General features: G+C 49.7%; 2 protein-coding genes across 3 annotated transcripts in view; one reads left to right on the top strand and one right to left on the bottom strand.

Annotated features, from left to right (window-relative positions):
* The window catches only part of Grid1 (glutamate ionotropic receptor delta type subunit 1), a 652,399-nt gene that overhangs the window by 185,163 nt on the left and 441,907 nt on the right, over window positions 1-25,329 (top strand). The window lies entirely within an intron of this gene.
* On the bottom strand, window positions 21,193-21,931 carry LOC104861226 (40S ribosomal protein S2-like). Its single transcript, XM_033765775.1, is given in 1 exon segment — window positions 21,193-21,931. A coding segment is annotated over 1 exon segment (666 nt). The 5' UTR covers window positions 21,859-21,931.

Below are 25,329 nucleotides of genomic sequence, written 5' to 3'. Positions count from 1 at the left end.
CCTGCGCCCAGGGTCTGGCTGAGGTTTGAGGGGGCCTATGCCCAAGGGTTCATATATCTCCGAAGCATGGTTAGGGGACAGTTTGGTGAACACAGCCTGTCTGACCAAAGAGCCAGGGCTCTCTGGGTGCCACCCCTGCCCAGAGGCTCTTTTACTGCCTGTGGGCCTTGCTTGCTTGGGCTTCTTGAATAGACTGATCCCACTTCCTCTTTGTTGTGACAAGGACAAACTATTTCACAAGGGTGACCCACTTCCAGAATATGGCCTGGATTTTATCAAACCCAAACACTGCCGTGGACCCTACCTCCATGTAGGGCACATTCGTATCATTCCCCAGGGGATGGCATGGGGAGCCATCCAGGTCACGTGGCTTTCCCATTTGTAGGGCTTCCCTTCCCTTCTCAAAAGGTGATCCGCTCATCACACTTTGCTAAATGTGAGTCTGCTGCTAAGGCTAAACTTTCATTGTCACTAGCCACAAGTCCTGTGTGACATAGATATGGTGGTCCCTTGTGACCCGCTGGGCTGTCAGTGTGGAGCCCTGGGAGCTGCTTCTCTGAGCAGAGTCCCCAGTGCATACACACGTGGCCTGGAGGGCACATAGCACCAATGGCCTTTCTCTGATCCCATTTTCTGAAGGACCACACTGGCTGGGGGTGGCAAGTTCCTGGCCTTGGTGGCAGTGGAGAAGTGGGCTGCAGCAAACAGAGGCATTGGGGCCTGACTGTAGGCTCACAATACAGATCCTTCCTCAAAATTCCTGGCTGTTCATTGCTTAGTGTTGACTCTACCTTCTCTCCTCTGGAGTCTTCCTGTCATCCTTCACACCCACCATGGCAATACCTCCTCTGAGCTCCCCTAGGAGAGGAGCTTTCAGGGTGACAGCACCCTGGGATCCTGGTCCCAGGTCTTTGGGGCTCCTGAGGCTGTCAGCTATGGAGTGGACTCTTTCTCAGTGGACTTGCTGTGGTCTGCACTGGGCCTTGGAGGGAGGGTGGCTGTCCTAGTTAGGAAGTGGGTTGGACTCTGTCTCCTCAGTCTGACCTTGGTCTTCTCTGGAGCCCTGGCTGCCTTGTGGGGCTTAGTGGGCAGTGCTTCTGCTCTTGGTTCTTTCCCTTCTGCAGATTTCATGAGTCCCGGTGCTGTGCCTAGCTCTGTGCCAGGCACAACACTTGCTGTCTGGGGCTCCCAGCTTGATGGGGAAGACAGAGGGGTGGTGTGGATGGATCCCTGCATTTGGAGTGGGGGAGATGTGGACAGGGACATCTGAAGATGTCAAGGATGGAGTGTCAGGGAAAGGCAGGTGGAGGAAGGACATCCTGAAGTCAGTGATACCAGTGCTAGGTCTACAGGTGTGAACTTATGCTGACCTCAGGGAGGGGTCTTTGTAGCAGTTGGTGTGCAGGACCAGGAGAGGCAGGAGCTAAAGCTGAAATGAAAGCAGGAAGGGCTCCCTAGCATGGGGCAGGGAATTGTGCCTCAGGACTGGTTTGCTTTTAGTGTTTTTTTTTTTAGCCTCTTAGATATTTATGGCCTATGGTTTATGTCTTACTGTTCTTGTTCTTCTCCAGGTCAGGGTTGATGGGGAGACTTCAGGTCTACTGTTGATTTTGATCTTGGGTTTCATCTCAGCTTCCTGGTGGGGATCCCATTCACCATCTTTCCTCTTTCCAGTATCCATCTGTTCATCCATCCATTTGCCCATCTATCCATCTACCCTTCATCCATCCATCTATCCATCCATCCATCCATCCATCTCATCACCCACCTAGCAAATACTGACTGGGGCCTCTTGTGAATCAGGAACCATATCAAATGCTAGAGGGTGCACAGAGGTGCTGGCCGAGAGGCTGTGACCCAGGGCTGCCCTCTACCCCAGGTGTGTGTGGGCATTGGGAAGCAGGTGCTCCGGGACTTTGTCCTTTTACCTTTTGGTCTTTATTTCTGGGGCCCTGTTTTTAGCAGTTCACAGGCCTCTCTCTTCATTTTTGTTTCCTCTACATTTTCTCTCTCCCTCCTTGTATCTTTCATTTCACTGAAAAATGAAAGAGTAGAAAGCTGAAACTGTTTCTAGCTGTGTGAACCCTCTATGGAGGACACGTGATGCTCCTTGCTCACAGTTCACAAGGTAACAGGTATAGCTTGCCCAGCCCCAGTGCCCTGCCGTTGTCCATCTCTGTGTCCCACAGTTGTAGGGACATCTGCCTCCACCCCAGCATGTCATGCCCTCAGGGTCTGGCACTGTGTGGTGTCCACCATTGTGTCTTCTGAGAGCTGTACAAGGCCTGGCCCACAGCAGCATGAAGAAGGGATTGAGTGGGTCTTTTCTGTTTTTCACTTCCAGTAGAAAGGCCAAAAGCCAGGTCTTTCTTCTGTGTGACTTTTTGCTGGTTAGAAGGTCCTAGGGAAGCCTACAAGCAGGCTCTGCCCTTGAAACTGCTGCTCCTGGGAAGGTCAGATTTGCCTAAGAAGCTGCCCTTGGCCAGGAGAGGTCAGTGGACAGGGTCTGGGCTGCTTCTGCAGGTGGATGGTCCTGGGCCAGCTGTGGGAAGTATCAGGGGACAGCAGGGGACAGAAGGACATAGAGAGATGGGGAGTGTGTAGGGGCCAGATTGGTGATAAGCAGCAGTGCAGGCAGGGGTGGGAGACTGACAAGCACATGCACACCTGCACACACACCCACAATGCACACATGTACACTTGTGAATACACATGGACATGCACACGTGTGCACACATACAATACACACAGACACACAGATGCAGAGTGACATGAGGATACAACCAGACAGCCACATACACTGCTACAACAAGACCCTCAGACTAGTCCAGCTCTTCAAGCCTGGACACACACAAACACACACCTGTGCAGACCCACTTATAAACACGCATGCACTCATCAAGCCCATGATGGTGCTGCTGGTTGCAGAATAGTCTGGGTCAGGCATTGCAGTGCCGGGAAGGAAGTGGCTAGAAAAGAAGTGACAGTGGCAGCAGGTGGCAGCTGCCTTTGCAGGGAGATGCTCATGGCAGATGGGAAGCCAGACAGTGTGGGACCTGCTGTCGTCCTCCCATTGCTTGGGAGTGGGGATGTGAGGTGTGGCTGGACCAATTTAATCCTTAATGCAATTGGGCTAACTCTCTGCTTCCAGTCAATTGCTTCTTGGATTCTGCTGCAGCAAGTCAATCTCTCTTGATTTGAATATAAAGACTGTGCTTTTTAATACATTTATAGCAAAGGTAAATTAAGTAATCACAGTGCTCTGTTGTCCTACATGATCTATGCAAATATTTCTCACTCCAACACAGCAAATTTGTAGCAGACGACTTTATCATTCTGAGCTAGGATAATTCCATGTCATTTAAGTATCATTTACCAGAATATTTAAAATTACTAATTAATTATAGAAGATTAATGTTTAAAGATGACCCTGCATTTACATTTAATTATGTTCTACTGTTTGTGGATTTTAAGACCCTAGCATTTCAGCAAAAGTGCTATGAGTCTGAGAAATCCATTTTTTTTCCTTAGAAATTCTTGGAAAAGAGACCATGGGGAAGAAACATTTTCTAGTTTGTTCCAGTGGGTGGATTTGGAGCTCACCTGCTGTGAGAGGTAGCTTGGCTGAGCCAGTAGGCCAAGGGACAGCTGTCCTGTTTGCAGAGAGCCCACAGATCTTTGTCATTTTGCCCCTGTGTCCCTAGATTCCACTCACTGCTCCTAACACCTCACATCCTAGATAAGTCACCACGGCTCCTTTGCTGGCCACTGAGCAGTGCTGGTCTTGCTGGCTCTGGTGTCCCAGCCTGCTGTCTCTTATCTGTTACAACAGTGTTACATTTTCTGGGTTCCCTGCATCCTGAACAAACTTCTACTGGCCCTTTATCTTGAGCCCAGCACCAATCACTGTGCACGCTTGGCTGTTGTGTCTCCTGCCCCCTCACCCTTCACAGCTAGGACAGATGCTTTCATCAGAGCCCCTGCAGAGTCTGGGGACACTTACTCCAGGCAGAGTTCAGGCAGACCTGAACGAACTCCCACTGACTTCATCACCCTATGGCTTTCTGAGCTTTGGTTCCCCATCTGTACCATGGAATAATCATGTCTGACCCATAAAGTTCCCCTGAGAATGAATACAGGGTACAGCAGCATGGGGTGCACGGCTTCCATGCAGGGCCTACCATGATTCTGGGCCCCAGGAACTTGTCTGAAAGGAGAGGAGGGGAGGGTATGGAGAAACATCAGCTATCCTGTATGACTCTGAGCGAGGTCACTGGCACACATTTTGGAGTGTGCCAGTGGTTGACAACAGGGTTATGAGGGTGTGAAGTAGTGTGGTAGGCTGGCTGGCACAAGGCACGGCAGCTGTTAGTGTGTGGGTATGGCACGGCCTCCCTATCTCCCTCCCTGGCACACTACCCTCACATCTCCACTATCGCTGTTGGGTGCCCGAGTGGTTTGGGGAGGTGGCCAGGAACAGGGATCATGGTCCAGGCTTGGAGTCACAGAGCTGGGGGAAAGGAGTTGCTGCACAGTATGGGGGTAGAAGAAACCAGCCAGATGGTGTAGAATGTGCAAGGGAACGCTTACCAGGAGAAGTGTGTGTGTACCCAGCCCCATCCAGGAAACCCTGGGGACTCTGGGGACTGGAGAGGGCAGGTGAATGGCCTCTATCACATGGGAGATACAGGACTTGAACTTTGAGGTACATGAAAAGAGTCAGGCAGGGGACCTGCAGGTGCCCCTTTTTGTCTCTCTTCTGCTTGGTCTGTGTTCTCCCATACTGAGAAGATCCCAGACATTTAGGTGGCCAGCTGGATACACAGTGAGACCTGCACAAGGGTGGGGCTGCTGATTCCATGGAGGAGCGACCTCTGTCTTGGCAGCAAAGAGATCCCAGCTAGATCCCAGCTCTGTGAATTCAGGGCCACCTTTGGGCGCCTGTTTACACTCCATAAGCTGGATATTAGCACCTTCCCAGAGGGTTGCCATGGGAATGACTTGAGCTAAAGCTGTGTGCTAGTGGCATTTTGCAAATGTACAGTTGACATTGCAGAAGCGGGCCTGTTAGGGTCAAGGTAAAAATTCCAGTGTCTCAGAGAAGAGGAGTCTCGGGGAGGGCTGGTTCCTTATCTACTCTGGGTCAGGAAACAGAGCTCCAAGAGCCAAATGAGGAGATGCAGATTCAGGTGCACCTTGAGGTGAGGAGGTGAGTAGCAAAAAGGGCCAAAGCATTCATGGCCCTTGGCAGCCTGGCTGGGACTGAGGGCTGAAGTGTCACCTGAGCACTCAGCTAGAGAAGCTATTGGAGTCCCTGGGGAATCGGGGAGGAGAGGGGTTCTCAGTGCTACCCACACCCAACTCCAGGGCTTCAGATGCCACCTGGGCATCTGCAGGCCTCACTAAGGAGCAGGGTGGAAACTTGAGGGGTGTTTCTTGTCTGAGCTGGCATTGCCATCTGAACATGGACAGCTGTAGGTATAGTTTCACCATGGCTGGTCACTGGGCTCAGAAGAGGGACAGCTTCTGGCATTTCCATCCTCTACAGAAAAGGTGTTTCTCAGCAGCCTGTTAGTGGCTAGACCACCATGCTCTACCTGGACCCTTTGTACTGAGTGCTCTGGAGAAGGAGACATGGCCTCTGCCCTTAAAGAGCAGCCAAGCTAAGCCAGAGAGAAAGCTCATACTGGAGAAGAACAGAGTCAGAGGATGGAGCACCCAGGTGGAAACAGCTGCTTAACCAGCTACATCTATGGGCAGGGAATTGGTATCCAAGGGTCCACTCTGCTCCACAGTGGGCAAGTGGGTCCATTTGGTCGCAGCAGCCACATGAGCTGTTGGATAGTTCTCTAACTGGGGGATTTGGAAGACAGTCAAAGGATTTTGTAAGAATGGCTGTAGCCACCCTTGGAATAACCTTTTCTATGTACCATGAATCCAAATGGACACCTAGGAGCTGGGCAAGTGGGTGTAAGGAGGACAGGGAACATCTAGAGGCACATCCTGCCCTGAGAAGGAGGGCTAGGCCCTGCCAAGACCCTCATGAGAGGGCCTTGTGGTCTCTGCTCCCTATGTTTCCAGAGGAGCCAGAAATCCAAACTTCACTATCCCACAGTACTACAGACTGAGTAAATAAGTAAGAAATGAGATTTATTTTCACTGATGGTTCTGGTTCAAGTTTATGGACACATCTTGTCATAGCCTTCTGGTTGGCAGAGTCCCAAGGTGACAGGGCACCTAAGAGACAGGAAAAACTCTGGTCTCTCTTTCTCCTAAAACCACTGGTATTCACTGTGAGACTCCGCTCTGATGAACTTATCTCTTCCTAACCATGTTCCAAGGACCCTAACTTTAAACAGGGTAACTGGATTAAAATCATACCCTCTTACTACCTCACACTGGGGATTGAACCCTAAAATGAGCTTGGTGGGGACAGACTGTATTCAAACCTTAGCAATGGCCAATTACAAAAGATCAGGGCATTTTCTCTCCCTGAAGGGTAGTATCCTTTCAAATCTGATATTTTTAGCTTCCAAAGGAAAGCAAAGAGGGAAGTTGTTTGAGCTAGGGAGGCCCCCAGCTGAGTGCCATAGCTGGGGGAGCGGCAGGCAGGGACCCATGTGCCTGACTTCAGTCTTCCTGTTCTTCCTAGGAGGGAGGAGCACTGTGCAGGACGGTCACCTGCATGGAAGACACAGTGAACACCTCCCTGGCTTGTTTGTCGTTCTGAGTGGATGTATGGGGACCTATCTTGCTTCTGCTGAAGGGCTTCAGCCTTGGCTTAGTGTGTGGGATTTGTTGTCAGGATCAGAGTTTGGTAGTCCCACTGCTGGGCTCTCTCTGAATCTGGGATTACATGTGCAATGGGGAATCTAATTTCTGCTCATGCTCAGGGAGGGGAGAGGAGCCAGAGATGGCAAGAGCTCTGGCTTTCAGAGTTGTTCACATGGGGTTAGAATCGGGGCACTGCCATGAATGAGTTGTAAAACTGCTCCAAATCTTTAAGGTGGGCAGAGTGGCAGGACCACATCATAGGGATGTCATGAAGAGTTCAATAGGACAGTGCATTTGGAGTGCTTATGACAGTTCCTGGGACATAGTGAGTGCTCAGTAAATGTCCTTATTAATACAGTGGTGGTGATGTTGATGGTGGTGGTGGTGATGGCAGTGATAATAACTGTGATCGTTGCAGTGAAGATGATGGTGGAGGTGATAGTGATGACAGAGGTAGTGATGGTGAAGATGCTAGTGATTCCAGTGGTAATGGTGATGATGATGGTGATGATCATCACAGTGATGATGGTGAGGTGGTGATGGTGACAGGGTGACAGTGATTACGATGGTGATGATGCTGACATGTCATGACAGTGATGGCGGTGGTGATGGTGATGACAGTTGTCATGATCATGACAGCGATGGGGATGATGGTTGTGGTTGGGAGGATGATGGTGACGGTGAGGATGGTGGTGGTGGTGGTGGTGGTGGTGATAATAGTGATCATGGTAATGATGATATGAGGATGGTGGTGGTGGTGGGGTGCTGCTGCTGGTACTGGCAATGATAGTCGTGATGATGGTGGTAGAGATGATGGTCGTGGTCATGGCAGTGATGAGATGGTAGTGGAGGTGCTGCTGATGGTGATGATGGTGATATTGTTGTTGATGCTTATGACACTGGTGCCTCCCCTCAGAAACATTTTGCCTTTGGCATCACTTCTGTCGTGCTTAAAGACCCTAGTAACCCAGGGGTCTCAGCTCAGCCACAGAGGGTCCAAATGCTCCTATTATTTCATTTGTGGACTGGGAGTGAGTTACAGATGAGGACTGCCTGCTGTGTGAGGTCAGTAGGCCCTGTGGTCTTGGAATCTGAATGAATATTTGGGGAGATATTGGGGCTGGGAGCACTAATACCTTGGTCTCTGTCCCACAGTAGGACCAGGGCCATGCAGAAAGTTGCTGGAAGATGTGAGAGCTGTTTTTCATGTTCTTGGACCTCTGTTTTTGTTATTTAGTGCTGTGTGATAAACCACTCCAGAACTCAGTGGTTTGAACCAGCAATCGTTTTGTTATCTTCCATGTTTTTTGTGGATCAGAGATTTGGTAAGTGCTCAGCTGAGCAGTCTGACTCAGAGTCCGTCCAGTGACTCGAGTCAGGACCTAGAGGAGGCTGGCTGGAGAAGCTGGAGGTTTGGGTAGTTTTCTTCTTCACCGTTCTCTGAATTTACTAGTTTGGGCTTCTCCACAGCCTGGTGGCCTTGGGGTGATCATTTTCTTGGGTGGCTGTTCAGCTCTCCAGTGTGAGTGACCCAGCAGACCAGAAGGAAGGCGGGGCATGTCTATCCCAGTTCTGGCAGCAGCGCTGGGTGACAAGATGACAGTTGGGGAAACTGTGTCACATACTTGGCTGTTGTAGTATGAACATTCATAGTGCTACTGTTTGAGAGTGTTCTGAAGGTGATTGATAGGAAGCAAAGTTTTTACAAAATGAAATTATAATCTTTAGGAAGAATGCTAAAGCAAGAATGCTGAGGGGGTTGGAGGAGAGGAGGTGGTGAAAGGATAGGAGCTCACAGCAAGACTCGCCTGGTCCAGTGATCTCAGCATCTCCTCTGACATGGCTGTGCCACCTCCCCTCTCATGGTCCCAAAGGTCCTTGCTCTTTGTGGTTCCTCTTGTGTCATGAAAGGAATGGAAGCCATGAAGAGATGTATGACCCAGGGACCTCCCAAGGGACCCACCTGACATCCTGAGAGAAACTACAGGGCCAGGTGCAGTGGTCATGACCATCACCGTCATCACCGTTCCACTGATACTACTGGCATCTTCACCATCACCACCATGATCATGAGAGACAGCCCATGCCAGGGCTAGTTGTGCTGGGAGCCCGGGCTCAAGCCAGGGAAAAAGTATGCATCCTGGAGGGTGAGTGGTCTGCAAAGCAGTTGTCCTACTTAGCATTGCTTCTTCACTGCCGAAGCACTGAACATCAAAAAAATGGTATTTCTAAGCTGCAATCGTAGAGTTAGAGAACAGTTACACTGAAGGTGATAGTTAATATTTACGCCCAAACTGGCAATACCTTGACATTAATTATCCTGTTATAATTAAATCTAGTAACCCATTCTATTGCCATATAACAGAATGTGGTTATGTAGGACTCTGGTGAGGATAATGGGACTCTGGAGAGTAGAGTATGTAATTTAAAGCCCAGGAGCAAAAGACTTGGATTGCTAGCCATGATTTCTCACCCTACTTGTTTTCTCCCAGTCATTTACTCATCATTAAATAACACTTGTTGAAGACTGTTGCTTGAGAGACACAGGTGGCGGGGCTTGCCTGTCCTCTGGAAAAGTAAACAGCCAGTGACAATACAGGGTAGATGTAAGTGCAGGACTACAGAGGTACCCCCCAGCGCCACCACATCTGTCCTGGGTGAGGAAAGGCTTTCTGTAGGAAGTGACTCCTGAGCTGCATTTCGAAGGGGAGCCAAGGAAGGGTGAGCCAGAAAAGCAGCAGGAAAAAGATGTCCCTGGCGAGGAAGCATCAGGGGTCAGTTTGGGCATGGGAAGCAAGAGCATGGATGCTAGAGGAAGAGGCATAGTCATGTTGGCATGACAGCACGTAGAGGAAGAGTACAAGGAGAGGCTGCACAAGAGAGAAGCTGTGTGCCATGCTGCAACCTGAAAGTAATCCTTGAGACAGTGGGATCCATGCCAACATGGGTGTGCCGTGTTCCCTCAGTGTCCTGAAAAAACTCTGGTGGCCTGAGGAACAGGATGGATTGGATGGGACACCTGGGCCAGGGAGGAAGGATGGTGCCAAAATGTGGGTGAGCTAAAGCAGAGATAATTAGGAGGAGGAAACTGTTTTGAGAATTACTTTAGAATGATATTCTATAGACCTCAAGGTGAGACTCGAGAGTCATTTAGTTTTTGAGCAAACAATATCAGAATTATTTTAGACTTACAGAAAGTTCTTATCTACCCCACACTCATTTCCCCTATAATTAACATCTTATAATAGTGTAGTATATTTTTTATAATGAATGAACAAGTACTGGGCAAAGTACATTCTCCTCATATCTTACTGAAGGTACATACTGCCAGTGTGACTTCTCACCGCCGATGCTGACCTTGACCCCCTGGCTGAGAGCGTTTGTCAGGTTTCTTCACTGTGAAGGCACTCACTGTTTCTCTCTTTCTGTGCTGTGTTTGCCCTGTGGAAGGGTTTCACTATGGCAGGTCACACTTAAGGAGTGGAGAAAATCTATATACATTATTTGGAATTCTTCATGGGGGATCTAATTCACTTTGAAGGCAAATGAGCTGTGTTCTGTGCGGTTGATGATGATAGTGATGACAACAGTGGTGGTGGTGGTGGTGATGTGGGATTGGTGAAGGTGGTGGTGGTAGTAGTGATGGCGTTTGTGGTAGTAATGGTGGTAATGGAGATGATAGTGGTGTTGGTGGCAGTAGCAGTGGTAGCAGTGGCGGCAGTGGTGGTGGTGGTAATAGAGATGATTGTAGTGTTGATGGTGGTGGTGCTGGTAGTGGTGCACAGGCTGGAAGGAGAGCATTCAGAGTTTCCTTGAGGATCATACTTTAGGTCATATCTGCCCTTCTGTGACTAGCTCCAAGGGGCAGTCCAGTTGGTGGCAGCATCCTGGGCTGTTCCGGATAAGTAAGCCTCAGCTTCCCCCAGGTAGCTTATCCCCTGGCCATGAGCTGTGTCTCAAGGCTGCTCCTCTCACCGTGAACAGAGGGGTCCTTGGCTTCAGTGTAACATAGGTCAAATCCACCAGTGTTTTTGCAGGTTGCCTTTTGCGCATGTGTCAGACTGTGCTAGCCTCTGGCTGAGGACAAGCCGTACACTCTCAGCCCCGAGGAAGTCCACCCTGTGTGGGTGACCATCTCCCTGCTGCACACTGTGTTTAGCCCCTAGGCCTCTCTCTAAATTTGGCCAGGTATGCAGCCCTGCCCATTCCAGCTGCTGGGGAGGGGTAGCTTCTCCTGGCTGGGCTCTTCCTTGTGTATCTTTGGGGAGATAAGAGAGAGCAGAAGTGTTGCTGTTTGGCTATTGCTCTGATAGATTCTAGGGGTAGAGGCAGATTAAAGGAGTTACGAAGTGGCTCTCGATTCATGGTTGTTTGACTTTATCATACTATGAAAGCAGTGTACATTCAGTAGAAACCACACCTCTGTGGTGAGTGCTGGTCTTTTATGGAGCTAGTGATATGTGGTTCTGTACCCACTGCTCCCAGTCAACCTCGTGATCACGAGGGGAAACATCCTGAAATTTATGGTGTGCTGTGTTGCTATGTTAGGATGTCTGGGAGGATAGGTTTACTGAGTATGCCACAGATGTAGGACACCTCAGCCTGTGTTGTGTTAATTGGAGTGTAATCCTTATAAGTGGGGAGCATCTGTCTATGGAAGGCACTGGGACAGGGCAAGCCATTAGCTGGCAGACATTGGCTGTTATTTCTAACACAGGCAGGAGAGACGTGGGACTTCCAGGGCTAACCAGTGGATTTCAAATTTTGACTCATTTGTTATTTTATAGTTTGCTTGTTTTTGAGACAGAGTCTTGCTATGTAGTCCAAGCTGGCCTTGAACTCACTATGAAGCCCAGCCTGGTCTCTAACTCTCAGTGGTCCTCTTGCCTCAGGTTCCTGAGTGCTGCAATTACAGGCATACATCGCCACACCTGACTCATTTGTTCTTTCTTTCATTTATTTATTCATCTATTGTCTCCTTCATTTGTAATCCAGATATACATAGTGGTGCCTCATGTCTCCATGTCTGTGTAGAATCACATTAGGAACAAAGGATTGACATCTAAAGCGGTTCTTTATGGTAGTCTTTGAAGAGTATTAAAGGGGATTCTTTCCTACCCTGAATGCTGAGAACGCTCATTCTGTCTCTTTCTCCCTCTGTGTCTCACAAGCCACGGTCTCCCCAACTCTCCAGATCTACCTCCTTTAATAGTCTACATCTGTTCTTGCTTCCCTTTTTGTCCCTGCTTTTTCCCCCCTAGAAAATCCCAGTGAGCCTGAGGAACTGCAGCAGCTCTGTGAGTCCCCTTGGGCGGGGAGGAAGGAGTATTCAGATGGGATTTTGTCCTGCCACTGGTCAGAAGAAGCCAACATAGATGCTGTGGACGCAGAAATCAGGAGGTTGTCATCTCTCCACTATGTGAGCTCCAGGAGCAGCCTCTGCTTACAAACTTTTAGAGATGAACTCACCATCTACTGTGGAATCCATTCTGATCCTGGGAAGCTCCATAGTGAGAAAGCTCCTACTTTTGTTAGGCAAAATCTGTCCTATATCTTTGATTGGCATTGGATAAGCATTCTCAGGCAACATAGCAATTTTGCTTTCTTTCACCCACAACAGCCTTTCATCTATTTAAAGATAAGGCACACACACCTTATGCTCCTCTTGGCATGCCAGCCCCTGCTCCCCACTGGAGTAGAGCCTGTGAGTATTTACTGAGCACCCACTGTGTGTCAGCTCCCCTATGCTATGGTTTATATCTAGATGTCCCCTAAGAACCTCATGGATTCATAGGTGGGATCTGTGGGAGGTGTTGGGTTATGGGGGATCACAGCTAACTTGCTGTTAGGAGGTGGGGTCTAGTCAGAAGAGGTCCTTGGGGTGTAGCCTGGAAAGGTTTATCTCCCTTTCTGGCTCCTCCCTCTACTCTGCTTCCTGGTGGCCATTCCCTGAGTAGCTTTTCTTCCGCCATACCCCTCTATCTTGCTGCCCTGCTTGGGAGCCACAGGACTATGGACTGAAACCTCTGCAAACTATGAGCCAAAATAGATCTTCCCTCCTTTAATTTGTGGGAGTCAGCTCTTGTGTCCCAATGACCAGAAAAGTGACTAGAGACCCTGCAAAGTGCTGGGATTAGTGGGGACTACGACAAGTGAGGTCTGCACATCCCTGGGACTTTACATTTAGGTGAGAGGAAGAGGGACAAGTGAGATAATATCCAGGGGCAAAGAGTACCATGAGGGATGCAGAGAAGGCCCAGGCGGTGGGTGGTTGGGCCGCTTTTGGTTGTGTGGCCAGCTGTGCCATTGCCAGGGTCCCAAGGTGGGAGCAAAGCCCGGCATGAGGTAGGAACAGAAGAAGACTGCATGGCTCAAGCTGAGGGAGAGGAGGGGAGGGACCATACAGTGAGGGTGGAGAGCTAGCTCTATGGTCCGAGGGAGGAGTGTGGTTTTATTAAGTGTGAAGAGAAGACATCAGAGGACAATGACATGGCCTGTTTCCCTCTGGCTGCTCTGTGCAGAGAGGCAACTGATAAATCAGAAAACACACCACTGTGTGTATCCAAGTAAGATCCTTGAAGGTGCACTCTGACAAGTGTTGGACAAGTCAGAGGCAAGAAGCTGAGTCCCTGGCAAGGGCTGGGCTCAAGGAGAAAATCTGAGTCTTGGTACACAAGTCTCCATCTTCTAGGAGTGTCATCCACTCGTGTAAGATTTGCTCATGACTTTTCTTTCCAATTCTGGGGGTCCCTGGCCAATGTGAAAGCTGTGCTCCTCTGTGCAAGCTGCCAAGCTCCGTGTGTGGCCAAGCTCGGGGAAAGTGCTGCTGGATACTCACATCAGTAATCCCGTGATGTTTCCTTAGAACCCCTGTCAGTGGAGCCAGCCTTTCACCTCTGTCAGCATCATGTTTGTGCTGTGGAGAACGCTTGTCCTCATTAGGAGCCAGAGGTGGGATTCACGGCAGGAGACTCGTGGCAGAAACCATCCTCATATTCCACAACTCTCTCCTGGGCTGTGACTGTCAGTAATCTGTATTTCACTCCTGCTTTCATTCTCCACTTGCTCTTTGTCATTTTTGGAGAAGGATCCTCTCTATTAGCACATTTGGAAACCTATTTCATTGCTGAGGAGAAGGGAACAATACAGGTTTTCATCTCCGACTAATTATGCCTCCAATACACTGATGCTAAATAAAACCAAGGGGAAGGTAATTGGAAATTCTTGACGTGACATTCACAGCTTTGAGAAAAACAGATGTTCACTTGAGGAACTTGGAAGAGGATCATAGCCCTGCGACTAGCCAATGAGGTGGGTCCAGGAGGTTGTGCAGGAGAGCTGGGCCACCTCCCAACCTGTAGACACAGCCTGAGGCTTCTCCACCTAGCCCATTGGCTCTTGTGGGCTGGGTCTGGCCTGGCCTGGGGTCCCAGGTCCCAGAACTCAGTCCTCTTTTTCTAGCCATGGCATCCAGTTGGGTGCTCTGTCCTCACCTGACTGAACCAAATGATTCCTGTGTTGGGTCATTGCAGGCATCTACTATAGCAGAGGTCGTGCAACAGAAGTATTTACATGCACCTTCACTTCTGCCACTCACCAGCTGTGGGGCTCTGAGCAGGGATCAAGGTTTCTTGGCCTTGACCATCACATGGATGAAGATAGCACCTCACCGTATGCTTGGGACATATCATTAAGACAGTCTCCTTGCCATTGAATGTCATCCAGAAATTTCTCTTTTTGTTCCAAAAGATGGTACCTTCTGTGAATTAAGGATGTACGTCTTTCTCAGGGCCTTTTCCCATCTGTTTGAATTTTTTGACCTCCTCAAGTGACATGAGATTAGTCCAGCCAAACTCTGGTATCTGTTAGCTGGGGAAAGTGTGAATACTGCATCTACTTTCTTTTTCCTGTGAACACGCTCACCAAGTGCAAATACACAAACCCTCTCACCAAATGCAGAAAACTGAAGTAGTAGAGTGCAGCTTTAGCAAATCCTTTGAGCCCCAGTTCTCCTCTTTTCTCCCCCGTCAAACATCTGAGAACTCCTGTCTGTCTACTTTGTAGAGGAAATGAGGCAGGGAACAGATAACCTTTCAGGCAGAAAAGATCCTGCATCCCAAGGGACCTCAGTGATTGGGGAGATCCACTGGGAACTGTTATTCTGGACACCCTGCTCTTCCTGTCTGGCCAAGGGACTCTTTGGGAAGGAGGCAGGTGTGGCCCAAGGTGTGGTTACCCTCATGTCTCTGTGCCCCTCTCTCTCTGTGGCCTTGGCTGTACTTCCTGCCCTTTGGCTTACTTTGCCAATGGCTCGTAGGTAGAGATGACTGAACCTGGAGCATAGGAGATGCTGGATATTTCCACCCGTAATCTGAGTTTCTATCACTTTCATTGTTATGAGGAAAGAACAAGCCTTGTAGCCACTGGGCAAGGAGAATGAGACCTAGGGGTAGATCAGTCACTGAGCTGACCCACAAAGCTTCAGTGAGAAGCTGACCTGCTCTCACCAGTTCACACTCTGTGATAACCCATGATGCTTGTTTTAGCTGTTGCATTTGGGGTAGTTTGTTATGCAGCATTTTTGTGGTAGTAGCTAACTGATACACTGGGCCACATTTGTTTCTGTGTTCTTCATATCCAGCACAACATGCTTGGCACAGATGGGGCTCTGGGAACTATTTACTCAGTAAGAAAGTAAGTGAATGGATGAAATTATATTTGATTGTGAAGCCAAGTTATTGGATTGATTCTGTCTTGACACACGTAGATACTCCGGCTGGAGGTGTTGCTGGCTGCACGTTTTGTCCTGTTCAGTCTTTTCAGCTCTCAATGTAGGTAATTGTGGCCTCATCTCGAGTGTGCCCAGCCCCAGGACTGTTCCACTCTGGCCACCATTCAGTCCCCAATTAGATGGCTTGCCCTGAGTTTTGTTAGGATGAAAGGTGCAAGGGTAGCCCCCTTTCCCAATGTCGCAGTGGGGGAAAAGGAGGAAGAACAAGGGCAGTGGATGGGACGTGGACGCAGCCTGGTGCTGGACTGGCTATTCCAGCAATGGCCTACAGGGGGCAATAGCAAGACCCAGGCTCCTGAGAGATGGAACTGGCACTGCCCGGTCCGCAGCCTTTCCCCCTTCCCTGGCCATAGTGCCTTCCTTCCTAGTAGGTGGTTGCTGAGTGGGGTTGAGCCTTAAGGTGGGTATTGTACCCCACAGCATTGTACCCCACAGCATCCCTACTGGGCTGGGGGTAGCACTAGCACAGGCTGAGCCATGCCTTTCCACATACAAAGCTCTTTGCAGAGGCCACTTGGATCAGGGGAGAACTTGATAGAGATGGTGTGGTCCATGAAGGCATGGTAGCACTATTTATTGAGTGTGTCTTGGTATTGGGCTCTTTACAGTTTGCTTTGTACCTTCGTAAGTGTTCTTTTCAGGGTCATTTTTTATAGCTGAGGACACTGAGGCCTGGTGAGGCGGTGTCATTTGCTGGACAGGGTATGGAGCAGGATGTGCATGCCAGCCATCTGCCAGTGGAGGTCTGGCTCTGGAAAACCAGGATGGCTCAACCTGGCCTGAACATGATGTTGCCTGGGAGTGAGGCCAGCCAATGATGTGTGTAGAAATCTCCCTGGTGACCTGGTGGCTGAAGGTTCTCTGTGGCCTGATCCCCACCTGACATCTGGACACGAAGCAGTGCTGATGCTTGTCCTGTGCAGCTGAGGTGTGAGGAGCTGGCCTGGCTCTCTGGAGAGCCATCCTACTTGGCACTGTGACCCTGAGGGTGGCCTTTGTCTGATGGCCTGGAGATTGAGGCTCCTGGAGTCAGTTAATGAATCTTCTTGGGCTGGGTCCGAAGTCCCCTGCTGAGAACACTTCACTCATGCTGGGCAGGGAGGGCATTTGCTTCCCACCTTGGGGGACCCCCCCCCCCACTGTTGGTCATCACTCCTGACACAAAGCCAGGCAGAGGCCCTCACTGCAGTTAGGGAAATGGTTGTTTTGATTGTCAGGGAGGGAAAGCCTCCTAGAAGGAGGGTGCAGCAGGGAGCAATTGCTTGCTATGAAAGATGTGTGTCTACACTGTACAGAACACACTGGGAGGGGTAGCACCGAGAAGGGTCCAAAAGAACAGAGAAGCAGGGGCTGGTGAGGGAAGGGTGTGTCCCTCTGCTTTCTTTCCCATGGGAGGTGTGAGGCTGGGGTTGGATGGCGTGGGGATGAGGGGCCCTCTGGGAGGGCAGCCTGTGCAGTGAGGACAGAGGCAGGGCCTATTCTGAAATAATTTGGGAAGCCTAGTGATCAACACCAGGACCGCTAGACACAGGCAGCACCATTCACCTTTTCCAAAATGTATTGCTGAGAGCTTGGGGTGCTCAGAGACCTCTCTGGTGAGCATAGGACAGGCGAGTCATGGAAAGTGGGAGATCATGAAGACCGGAAGCGAGGCGAACATCGAAATATAAATGAGCCCAGCCCGAGGAGAAAAGCAGGCAGTCTGACACAGGGGTGGACAAGGACTGGTCCTGGCCCTGTCCAAGGAGCTTCTGCTCTTTTGGCCAGATGGGGTGGGGTGCCACAGTGTCAGCTGCACACGTGTGTGTGTGTGTGCACGCACTTGTGTGTGTATATGTGGGTATGCACACATGTGTGAACACCTTCCCTTGTGGAAGTTTCCAGGCCCAGAGGAAAATGATGGGACTGTTTGGTGGACAAAGCTCCATTCCAAGCAAGCAGCAGTGTTGATAACCAGTACTGTTTGAATCATCCCACAACCCAGACACATTTTGTGTCTCCTCCTGTTCAGTCTTTTCAATTCTGCGATGTAGGTAATTGTGGCCTTGTCTTGAGTGTGCCCAGCCCCAGAACTGTTCCACTTCTGGCCACCATTTGGTCCCTCCTTTTCCCTCCCTGGCTTCCCTAGCCACACCTCTGACCTCACTAAATCCCCTCACCCTCTCATCAAGGAGCAGGAATTAGAGAATAAACAGCATGGCCCAAGCCTGCAGCCTAAGAACAACTTCAACTTGAATTCACGCCTCCCTCCTCTTGTGCCCAGGTGCAGTGCACCTGCTCTGCTGTTTTAAAGAGCATTATATGAGCACCAGGAAGAATTTTATAGACTCAGTGCCTGACCCAGGCCTTGCTTTTGTTTTCTGTATTCTTCCCTGGCTGCATGTGCGCTGATTCCGAACATAAGCACTTATAATCTAGATGTAATTTTGTGTTCTGCCTTTTTGACCTAGCATCCTGGTATGAACATTTCCTGTGTAGTTGCAAAGCCTTGGTAATGATCATTTTTAATGATTGCTCCGAGATGAAGAATTGATGTTTCATAACCTACCTAATGTTTCCTGTTATTGGACATTGTGGCCGCTTCCATTCCTCAGTCAATTCTTTCTGACAATGTTTGGTGAAAACCTTGTGTAGTGTTTTATTTTCCTCCGTGGATTCGACTGATGGGAAATTTTCTGGAGCAGATCAGAGGGTCAGGGGAGAAACGGACATTGGGTGAGTGGTGGGAATTGTCACCTTCTTTTGCAGCTAGGGATGTTGGCCTTTCCAGAATCTTCTCTCACAGGGACTGCTAACCTTGCAGCAGCCCCCACTGTTCTGGTCCCCCCTGCAGATCTCCTAAGTTTGTCGTATCTTCGTCTCGCCTAGCACTGCTCTTCCGGGCAGGCTTCCCTGGGTGACCCGCTGTCCTCAGGCTCATTAGACAGACAGGTGCATGACACCCCGAGCTTTTTGTTGAGAGAATGTTGCACTCTGCAATGATCTAGCCATCTTCTTATTTGACTAGTATCGGTCTCGCTCACTAGATCCTAATCTTTGCTAGAGAGGAAGTATGTCTGCCCCCACCCCTCCGGTGCCTGGCATGCCCAAGGTGCTTAGTTTGTGCTTGCTGGGTGGGAGGTGCAGACTTCATGTGCCCAGAAACTGCTGAGGAAGGACCCCTACCCCCTTGGGCTCTGCTTTGCACCATTGAGATTTGTGCATTGGGAAGTTAGGACTCCAGTCTGTGTCTGCCTGAGAACCACAGGAGGCTAAAATGGGGAGCAGACTGGCCATGTTCCTGGGAGACAGCATGGTGCAGAGACCAGACTGCATTCCATGTTGGTATGACCTTGGGCAGAATATGCTACCATCCTCCAGGTCTCAGTTTTCCCACCTGTGCAGAGGGCACTCACCACAGCCCTCTGGATCAGGGGTGGCCTTTTCTCCCCATTGTCTCCTTGCCATATTAAAGTTCCCTCAATACCCTATCACTTAGTATTTGGGGCAGTGTTTTTTTGAGAAATACAGCCCATTAAATTGAAAGTGCTCCTTCAGCTACTGGGGAAAAGCAACCAGAGCCTAATCCAGATGTTCAGAGCAACTGGAAATCACTACTTAAAAAAAAAAAAAAAAAGAGCCCAACTTGGATCTAATTATGTGAATAAGCAATGAAGTCAGAAGTGGGTAGGATTGATTTGTCAAGCACATTAATCTCAGCAGTGAGTGCAGGCATGTGGGGGCTGGGGACCTGTCACAGCCCTGTCACCTGCTGTAGGCCTCTTTTGCTTCCCTGCTCTTGATTGCTGCATCTTTTGCCTCCTGTCCTCCACCTCATGCCCCAGGCACCTGCCTTCCAATATGTTGCCTGGCTGCTGGACATGTGGACCAGCCCAGAGCACTGGCTCAGGCCCCAGGTGGGTGTGGGAGTGAGATGTCAGGGTGAATTCTGCTGTACCTGGGTGTGGTACCTGCTTGGGTGTGGGATTCAAATAGGAGGGACAAAGTCAGAGCCCTGTTACCATTAGGGTCTGGAGGTGTGGGGATGGCCAGGCCACCAAAGAGGCCATGATTGGTACTTGGCACTCAGCCTGGTGGGCTTGTCTTTGGTGCATGGCATGGAGCTGTTCTCTGGCCATAGCCCGTCTGCTGCCAGCTACACTGGGCCTGAGGATGCATTGAGCATCACAGGCATCTGCCTGTCTGGGTCACCCTGTACCCCTAGAAAGAACCCCAGATGGGAGTGAGCTGTGCCCCCACAAGTTGGAGGACAGAGGTGCAGCAGGCTATATTCGACCTTCGCACGAGAGTTCTGGCACCCTGCACCTGCTGAGATCTGGTCCCCAGAGCCCAGGGAGTTCACAGGGCAAATGTAGTGGGCAAGGGCCTCAGGTGCACCTGGGCTCTGAGCCAGCCTATCTGGCAGCTTTGCAAAAGGAGCGAGCTCCTTCTGCCTGCTGGGTTTGGGTTTGAACCCTGGTCTCTTTGTCCCTAAACCTGCTCTTGTTAACTTTGTGCAGTTGAAAAGAGCAAGGCAGGTGGATAGTGGGGTGTGGCAAGTGCAATGGGCTGAACTCACCCCCACCTGTTTGTTATACTGTAGTGTGCATGTGTGTGTGTGTGTGTGTGTGCGTGTGTGTGTGTGTGTGTGCGTGTGCGTTCACATTTCTATAGTTGGAATAGACTTCAGGGCCACACCACAGAGCCACGCTTGTGAGGAGGTAGAGCACGGCTGTATCCTGAGGCTTGAGAAGAACAATTTGTGGTGACTCCCTCCTGTTGGGTGGAAATGCTATGAGGATGTGCTTGGCACTAACTGTCATTGGGTAACTAATTTATTTCCCTGTGTGCAGGACTTGGCCCAGCAGTGGTGAATAATGATTTTCTGTCTCCTCTGTGCCATGGCTGGGTCAGAGGGAGGTGGACAGTGTACCCCATACCCCTGCCTTTTATCCTTGCTACCCTTGGGGTGTAGGTCATGTGTTTTCTGAGCCCTTCCCCATTGTTATAAGCACATAAGCACTGTGGCTGGGACTGGTGTGACATGAGAGCCTGTCCCTGCCTCCAACGAAGTTATCGGTGAACCAGCTGAGGAATTGGCATTCCCTGCCCCAGTATCACTGCTTGTCCATGTGGGCTCCTGTTCCTGTGACTGGCTCTTACCCCTGGGACTGGGCCCTTTCCTCAGGGGACAGACGGCAAATCTAGCCAGCAGCTGTGGAGATCTGGAGGTAGCAGGAAGCTATGGGCTTCGTCCAGGCTCCAGGGGGTAGATGATGGCCTCAGCATCTTTTCTTGTGTCCTCTAGTGGTCTCTGGCCTCAGAAGGTCATCCTCTGGAAGCAGAGTGGCAGCAGCATCAGCAGTCCTTGTTGCTGGCTTCATCCTTTGTGTACTGTTGGCCATTGCTCCTATTGTCCCTCGTGCTCCTTCCCCTCTGCTGGTCTCAGGAACTGGCCTGCACTGCCCCATGGAAGGCCCAGCTCCTTCCTTCCAGGCTCTTGGCATTGCCCTTGGCCGGGCCTTTCCAGGATGGGCATATACATGCTGTGGGGTCCTGTCAGGGCTCCCCCTTAGCAGGAACTCATTTGTTCTCTATTTTGTTTTTTTCAGATTTCATTCATTTTTGTTTTTCTTCTGTAGAAACCCTTACATTGTAGCTACTCTTTGATCATGAGTCTTCTGAACGGAGACTCTGGTGTGAGTTTTCACAAGATGGTCAATGAATTCCTGGTAGGGAGACTTGGTGAAGACAGTCTCCTTCCAGAGGTCCAGGGTCAGATAGCTGTAGGTCTTGGAGATGGCATCAAAGGTGGCCTTAGCAAAGTTGCCCAGAGTAGCAGTGCAGCTCCTGGCAGAGGTGTAGCAGTCATCAATACCAGCCATCATCAGCAGCTTCTTGGGTACAGGGGCTGACATGATGCCAGTGCCTCTGGGGCCAGGGATCAGATGCACCAACACAGAGCCACAGTGGCCTGTCACCTTGCAAGGGACAGTGTGAGGCTTGCCAATCTTGTTCCCACAGTAGCCTCTTTGCATTGGGACAGTGGAGATTTTGGCCAGAATGATGGCACCGTGAATGGCAGTGGCTACTTCCTTGGAACACTTTACACCCAGACCAGTGTGACCATTGTAGTCCTCAGTGGCGACAGATGCCTTGAATCTTGTCCATTGGCCAGCACGAGTTTGCTTCTGTACCGGTGTGATCTTCAGAACTTCATCCTTGAGGGATATGCTTAGGAAAAAGTCAATAATCTCTGTCTCCTAGATGGGTAAAGAGAAGAGATAAATTTCTTCCAAGGACTTGGTCTTCATGTCCTTGACCAGCGGACCCAACTTGGTTATAGTAATCCATTCCTTGCCCTCCCATGCCTCAGCCTCAGCCCCTGCTGCACCGATGCCCACAGCCTTGAAGGCCACTGCCAAAGCCTCTGTGGAAGCCATTAGGCTTAGAGGATGGATTACCTTCTTGCTTCCGCCCAGGGCCTCTGCAGCTTGGTGTTCTGAGGCAGTCACAGTGATCCTGCTAAATTCTCAGCCAGCCACACTGTAGCTGTGCTCAGCGTCTTCCCACAACTTCCTGTCTCAACAACAGTGGGAGTCCCTGTCTCAAGCCCCCAAGCTGTGTGAACATGCTTCCTGGTTTGGATGCAGTGGTCCCCACTTATACTTCTTGTCCTGGAAGAATTATGCACTTAAAAATCATCCTGTTTTGCTCTATGTGAGTGCTGACAGTGGCTTTCTTCATGACAATTCCCTGTTGGAAAAGCCCAGTGTCTTTTACCTGTAGGATGGATAACAAATGTGGTATATCCATGCAATGGAATATGAATCAACATCAAAAAGGAAACAATCTAATGATAATACAATAACATGGGTTCATTCTCAGAAGCATATGCCAAGTGAAAGGTGCTCCATACTCACGTTCCATGATTTTCGTTAGAGGCACTGGAACAGGCAAACTACTCAGGAAAGAGCTGGTCGGTATGTTCCAGGGCTAGCGGTAGGGGGTTCACTTCCAGAAGCCATGAGGGAATTTCTGTGGGTGATCGAACTGTTCTATGTCTGGATAAAGTTTGGTTACATGACTGAGTTCATCAAATTCCAAACTGTATATTAAAAGAATGCATTTTATTATGTGTAGATTTTATTTCAACAAAAAGCTAGCTGTGCCCTAGTTTGAATGACAAAGTATTTGATCACTCAGCCTGTAAAGAATCAATCCAACCACTCACTCTCTTTGACCTTGCCTTCTGCCACCCTCTTCCTTGGTCTCTCTGTCTCTGCTGCCTAGATCTTTTGCTGTCACTCAAGCATGCAACAATGGCTCCTGAACATGGATCTCTGAACTTGCTGTCCTCTCTGCTTGGAAAAGCCTACTCCCAGCTGGTCATATAGCTCCTTCTCTCACTTCCTTAAAGTCTGTCAGTCACCAGTGACTATGTGATGCTGTGTAACAAACAACCCCAAAGTCTCACCTGTATCCAGGGTCTCATGCACCCTTGCAGGTTGGCTGGGTGCCTCATCCGGACTTGGCTTATTGGGTTCTGCTTCTAGCATCTTGGCTGGGTAGGGGTTGGAAGAGCAGCAGAAACCCAAGGGATGCTCTCTTTTGGCATGGTCCCTATACCACCATGTTTTAAGCATTTCTTTGCATCATATCTGCTAGCGTCCCATTGGCCATAGTGGGTCAAGCTGTGTAGTCTCCTCTACCTACAGATAAGGGTGAGTATGACTAGTAATCCAGATGTCCTTGTTGCCTGTCCAGTGAGACCTTCCCTGGCCAACCTGCTGGAACATTCACACTCAGCTGCACACTTCCTAACCCTCCTCTCTACTGTCATGCTTTTCTCAACATTGATGACTTTTATTGCTTATTGTACATTTTATGTATTGAGCTCACTTAAGTTTCACCAGACCAAGGATGTTCATCTGTTTTGTTCATGCTTGTATCTCCAGCACTTTGAAAAATGTTCAGCAAATAGCTGGCTAAATGATTGAATATGGTCATGCCAGGAATTTACTGAGATAACACTTGGGCCATGTTGAAAATACTGCCCTATACATGAAAAGTGCTCAGTAATTGGTCGCTGCTATTATTCAGCAGTGTGAATGCTGTTGGAAGAATTGGGGCCTCAGTTGTGGATATGGTCACAATAATTGGCACCATAAGCCTTTGGGCCAGATTTGCTTTCATTCTGGCTTCAGAGATAAGGTACTGGGGAGGGTGGTGCTTGCCCAGAGTCATCAGCCAGCCAAGGTCACTGTGACCCAGGGTTTGTGTATTCCCAGCCCATGCCTGTCACCAGGCGCTGGCCTCATTTCTGCACTGATGCCTTGCAGAGTCAGAATAACTGACCCTGTTTGGGCCTAGTACTTGGAGGTGCTGACAGTCAGCTCCTAAATCCTCTTGTGCCTCCCCAAGAGCCAGCTGCATTGCAGGATTGACAGAATACCAAGGGCATCTTCTGTGACACATCCATTCACCAGCAGCCCCTGTGTGTGGAGACCCCAGAGGTGTAGCTCTTTGAAGATGCCACAGGGATCAGACCCTGCAGATGGATGGCCGGACCTCTGGGCAGAGAAAATTACAGATGTAGGTGCTCAAAAATGTCACCATTCTGCCTGCCCAGGGGAGTGTCGGAGAAGGAGGGTTTGATGGATGGGATGTGGGAAAATTGATGAGAGCCATTCTGTTGGGTGTGTGACCCTTATGGATGACATTGGGTTGGAGGAGCTGGACTGTGCTCAGATGTGAAACTTCAGAAAGATGAATTTGAAATGGAGTGGCAGATTCTGCCCCAGTAAAGGGACCAAGGTCCTCAGCTGAGCCCTTTCAGTGTGAGGGCCTTGCACAATGGTTGGCTGTCTGCCATGTATCTGCTTTCCCTGCCAGACTGAGCTCCTGTCTCATCCCTCTATTCCCAGGGCCCAGCAGGGGGCTCCACCACAAGGCAATCAACAAGTGCTCCAGAATGATCTGTGGTGCTTTTACAGTGAGCCTGGCACTGCCCCCAGCTCCATACCCCTTAGCTCATTTGTCTCTAGTTACTTGCCCCAGGAGAGATAGCTGATTTTACCCCTGGAGAGGGTGGAGCTAGGTTACAGACCTGCACCCCTATTCACTGCACTGCCTGCACCCCTAAGCACTGTATTACCTGGACCCCTGGTAATTGAAGGCACGTTTTGGTCCTAGCTGTACTAGTTCATGCTATTTGACACTGAAAAAAAGCCAGTCTACTCACTTTGGACCTTTGCTTTCTGCTTCATGGAACAGGGACTACAGATTCTATTAGCTCTTCAATACGATAGTGGCCAAGATCTAGAGGAGTCAGTAGAAGTGTGAGAAAGCTGAGAGCTTAGAAGAACCTAGATAAACTCATCACTGTGTAAATGTGGATAGAACACGATGAAACAAATCACAGGAAGAAATGCAGCTTGTTAACAAACATATGGGAAACCCGGGAATCCTCAGTTGTAATCAAAGCAATGGAAATCAAAGTAAGATGCCATTTCTCACCACTCAGTTAAGCAACACCCCATGCTGGTGAGATGTTGGTGATGCAAACCCCTGCCTCTTCTTTTGTGCCCCTGGAGGGAACTTTCTGGAGGATAATTTAGTCATGGGTATTTGGAACTGTGAAAACATTTGTGTCCTTTGACCTGGTGAGTCCATTTTTAGGAATCTCTTTTAATTACAAAGAAACCTTTCTGTATGAAGTCATTTAAAACAGTGGAATTAAAAAAAGGGTGGTAGTCTGAAGAGCTGACTTTAGGAGTGTGGTT

The sequence above is a fragment of the Fukomys damarensis genome, unplaced genomic scaffold (genome assembly GCF_012274545.1).
Source record: "Fukomys damarensis isolate Sample0158 unplaced genomic scaffold, DMR_v1.0_HiC HiC_scaffold_1, whole genome shotgun sequence".
Lineage (NCBI taxonomy): Eukaryota > Metazoa > Chordata > Mammalia > Rodentia > Bathyergidae > Fukomys > Fukomys damarensis.
Note: the sequence above shows the minus strand (reverse complement) of the source record. Positions and strands in the feature narration are given on the sequence as shown.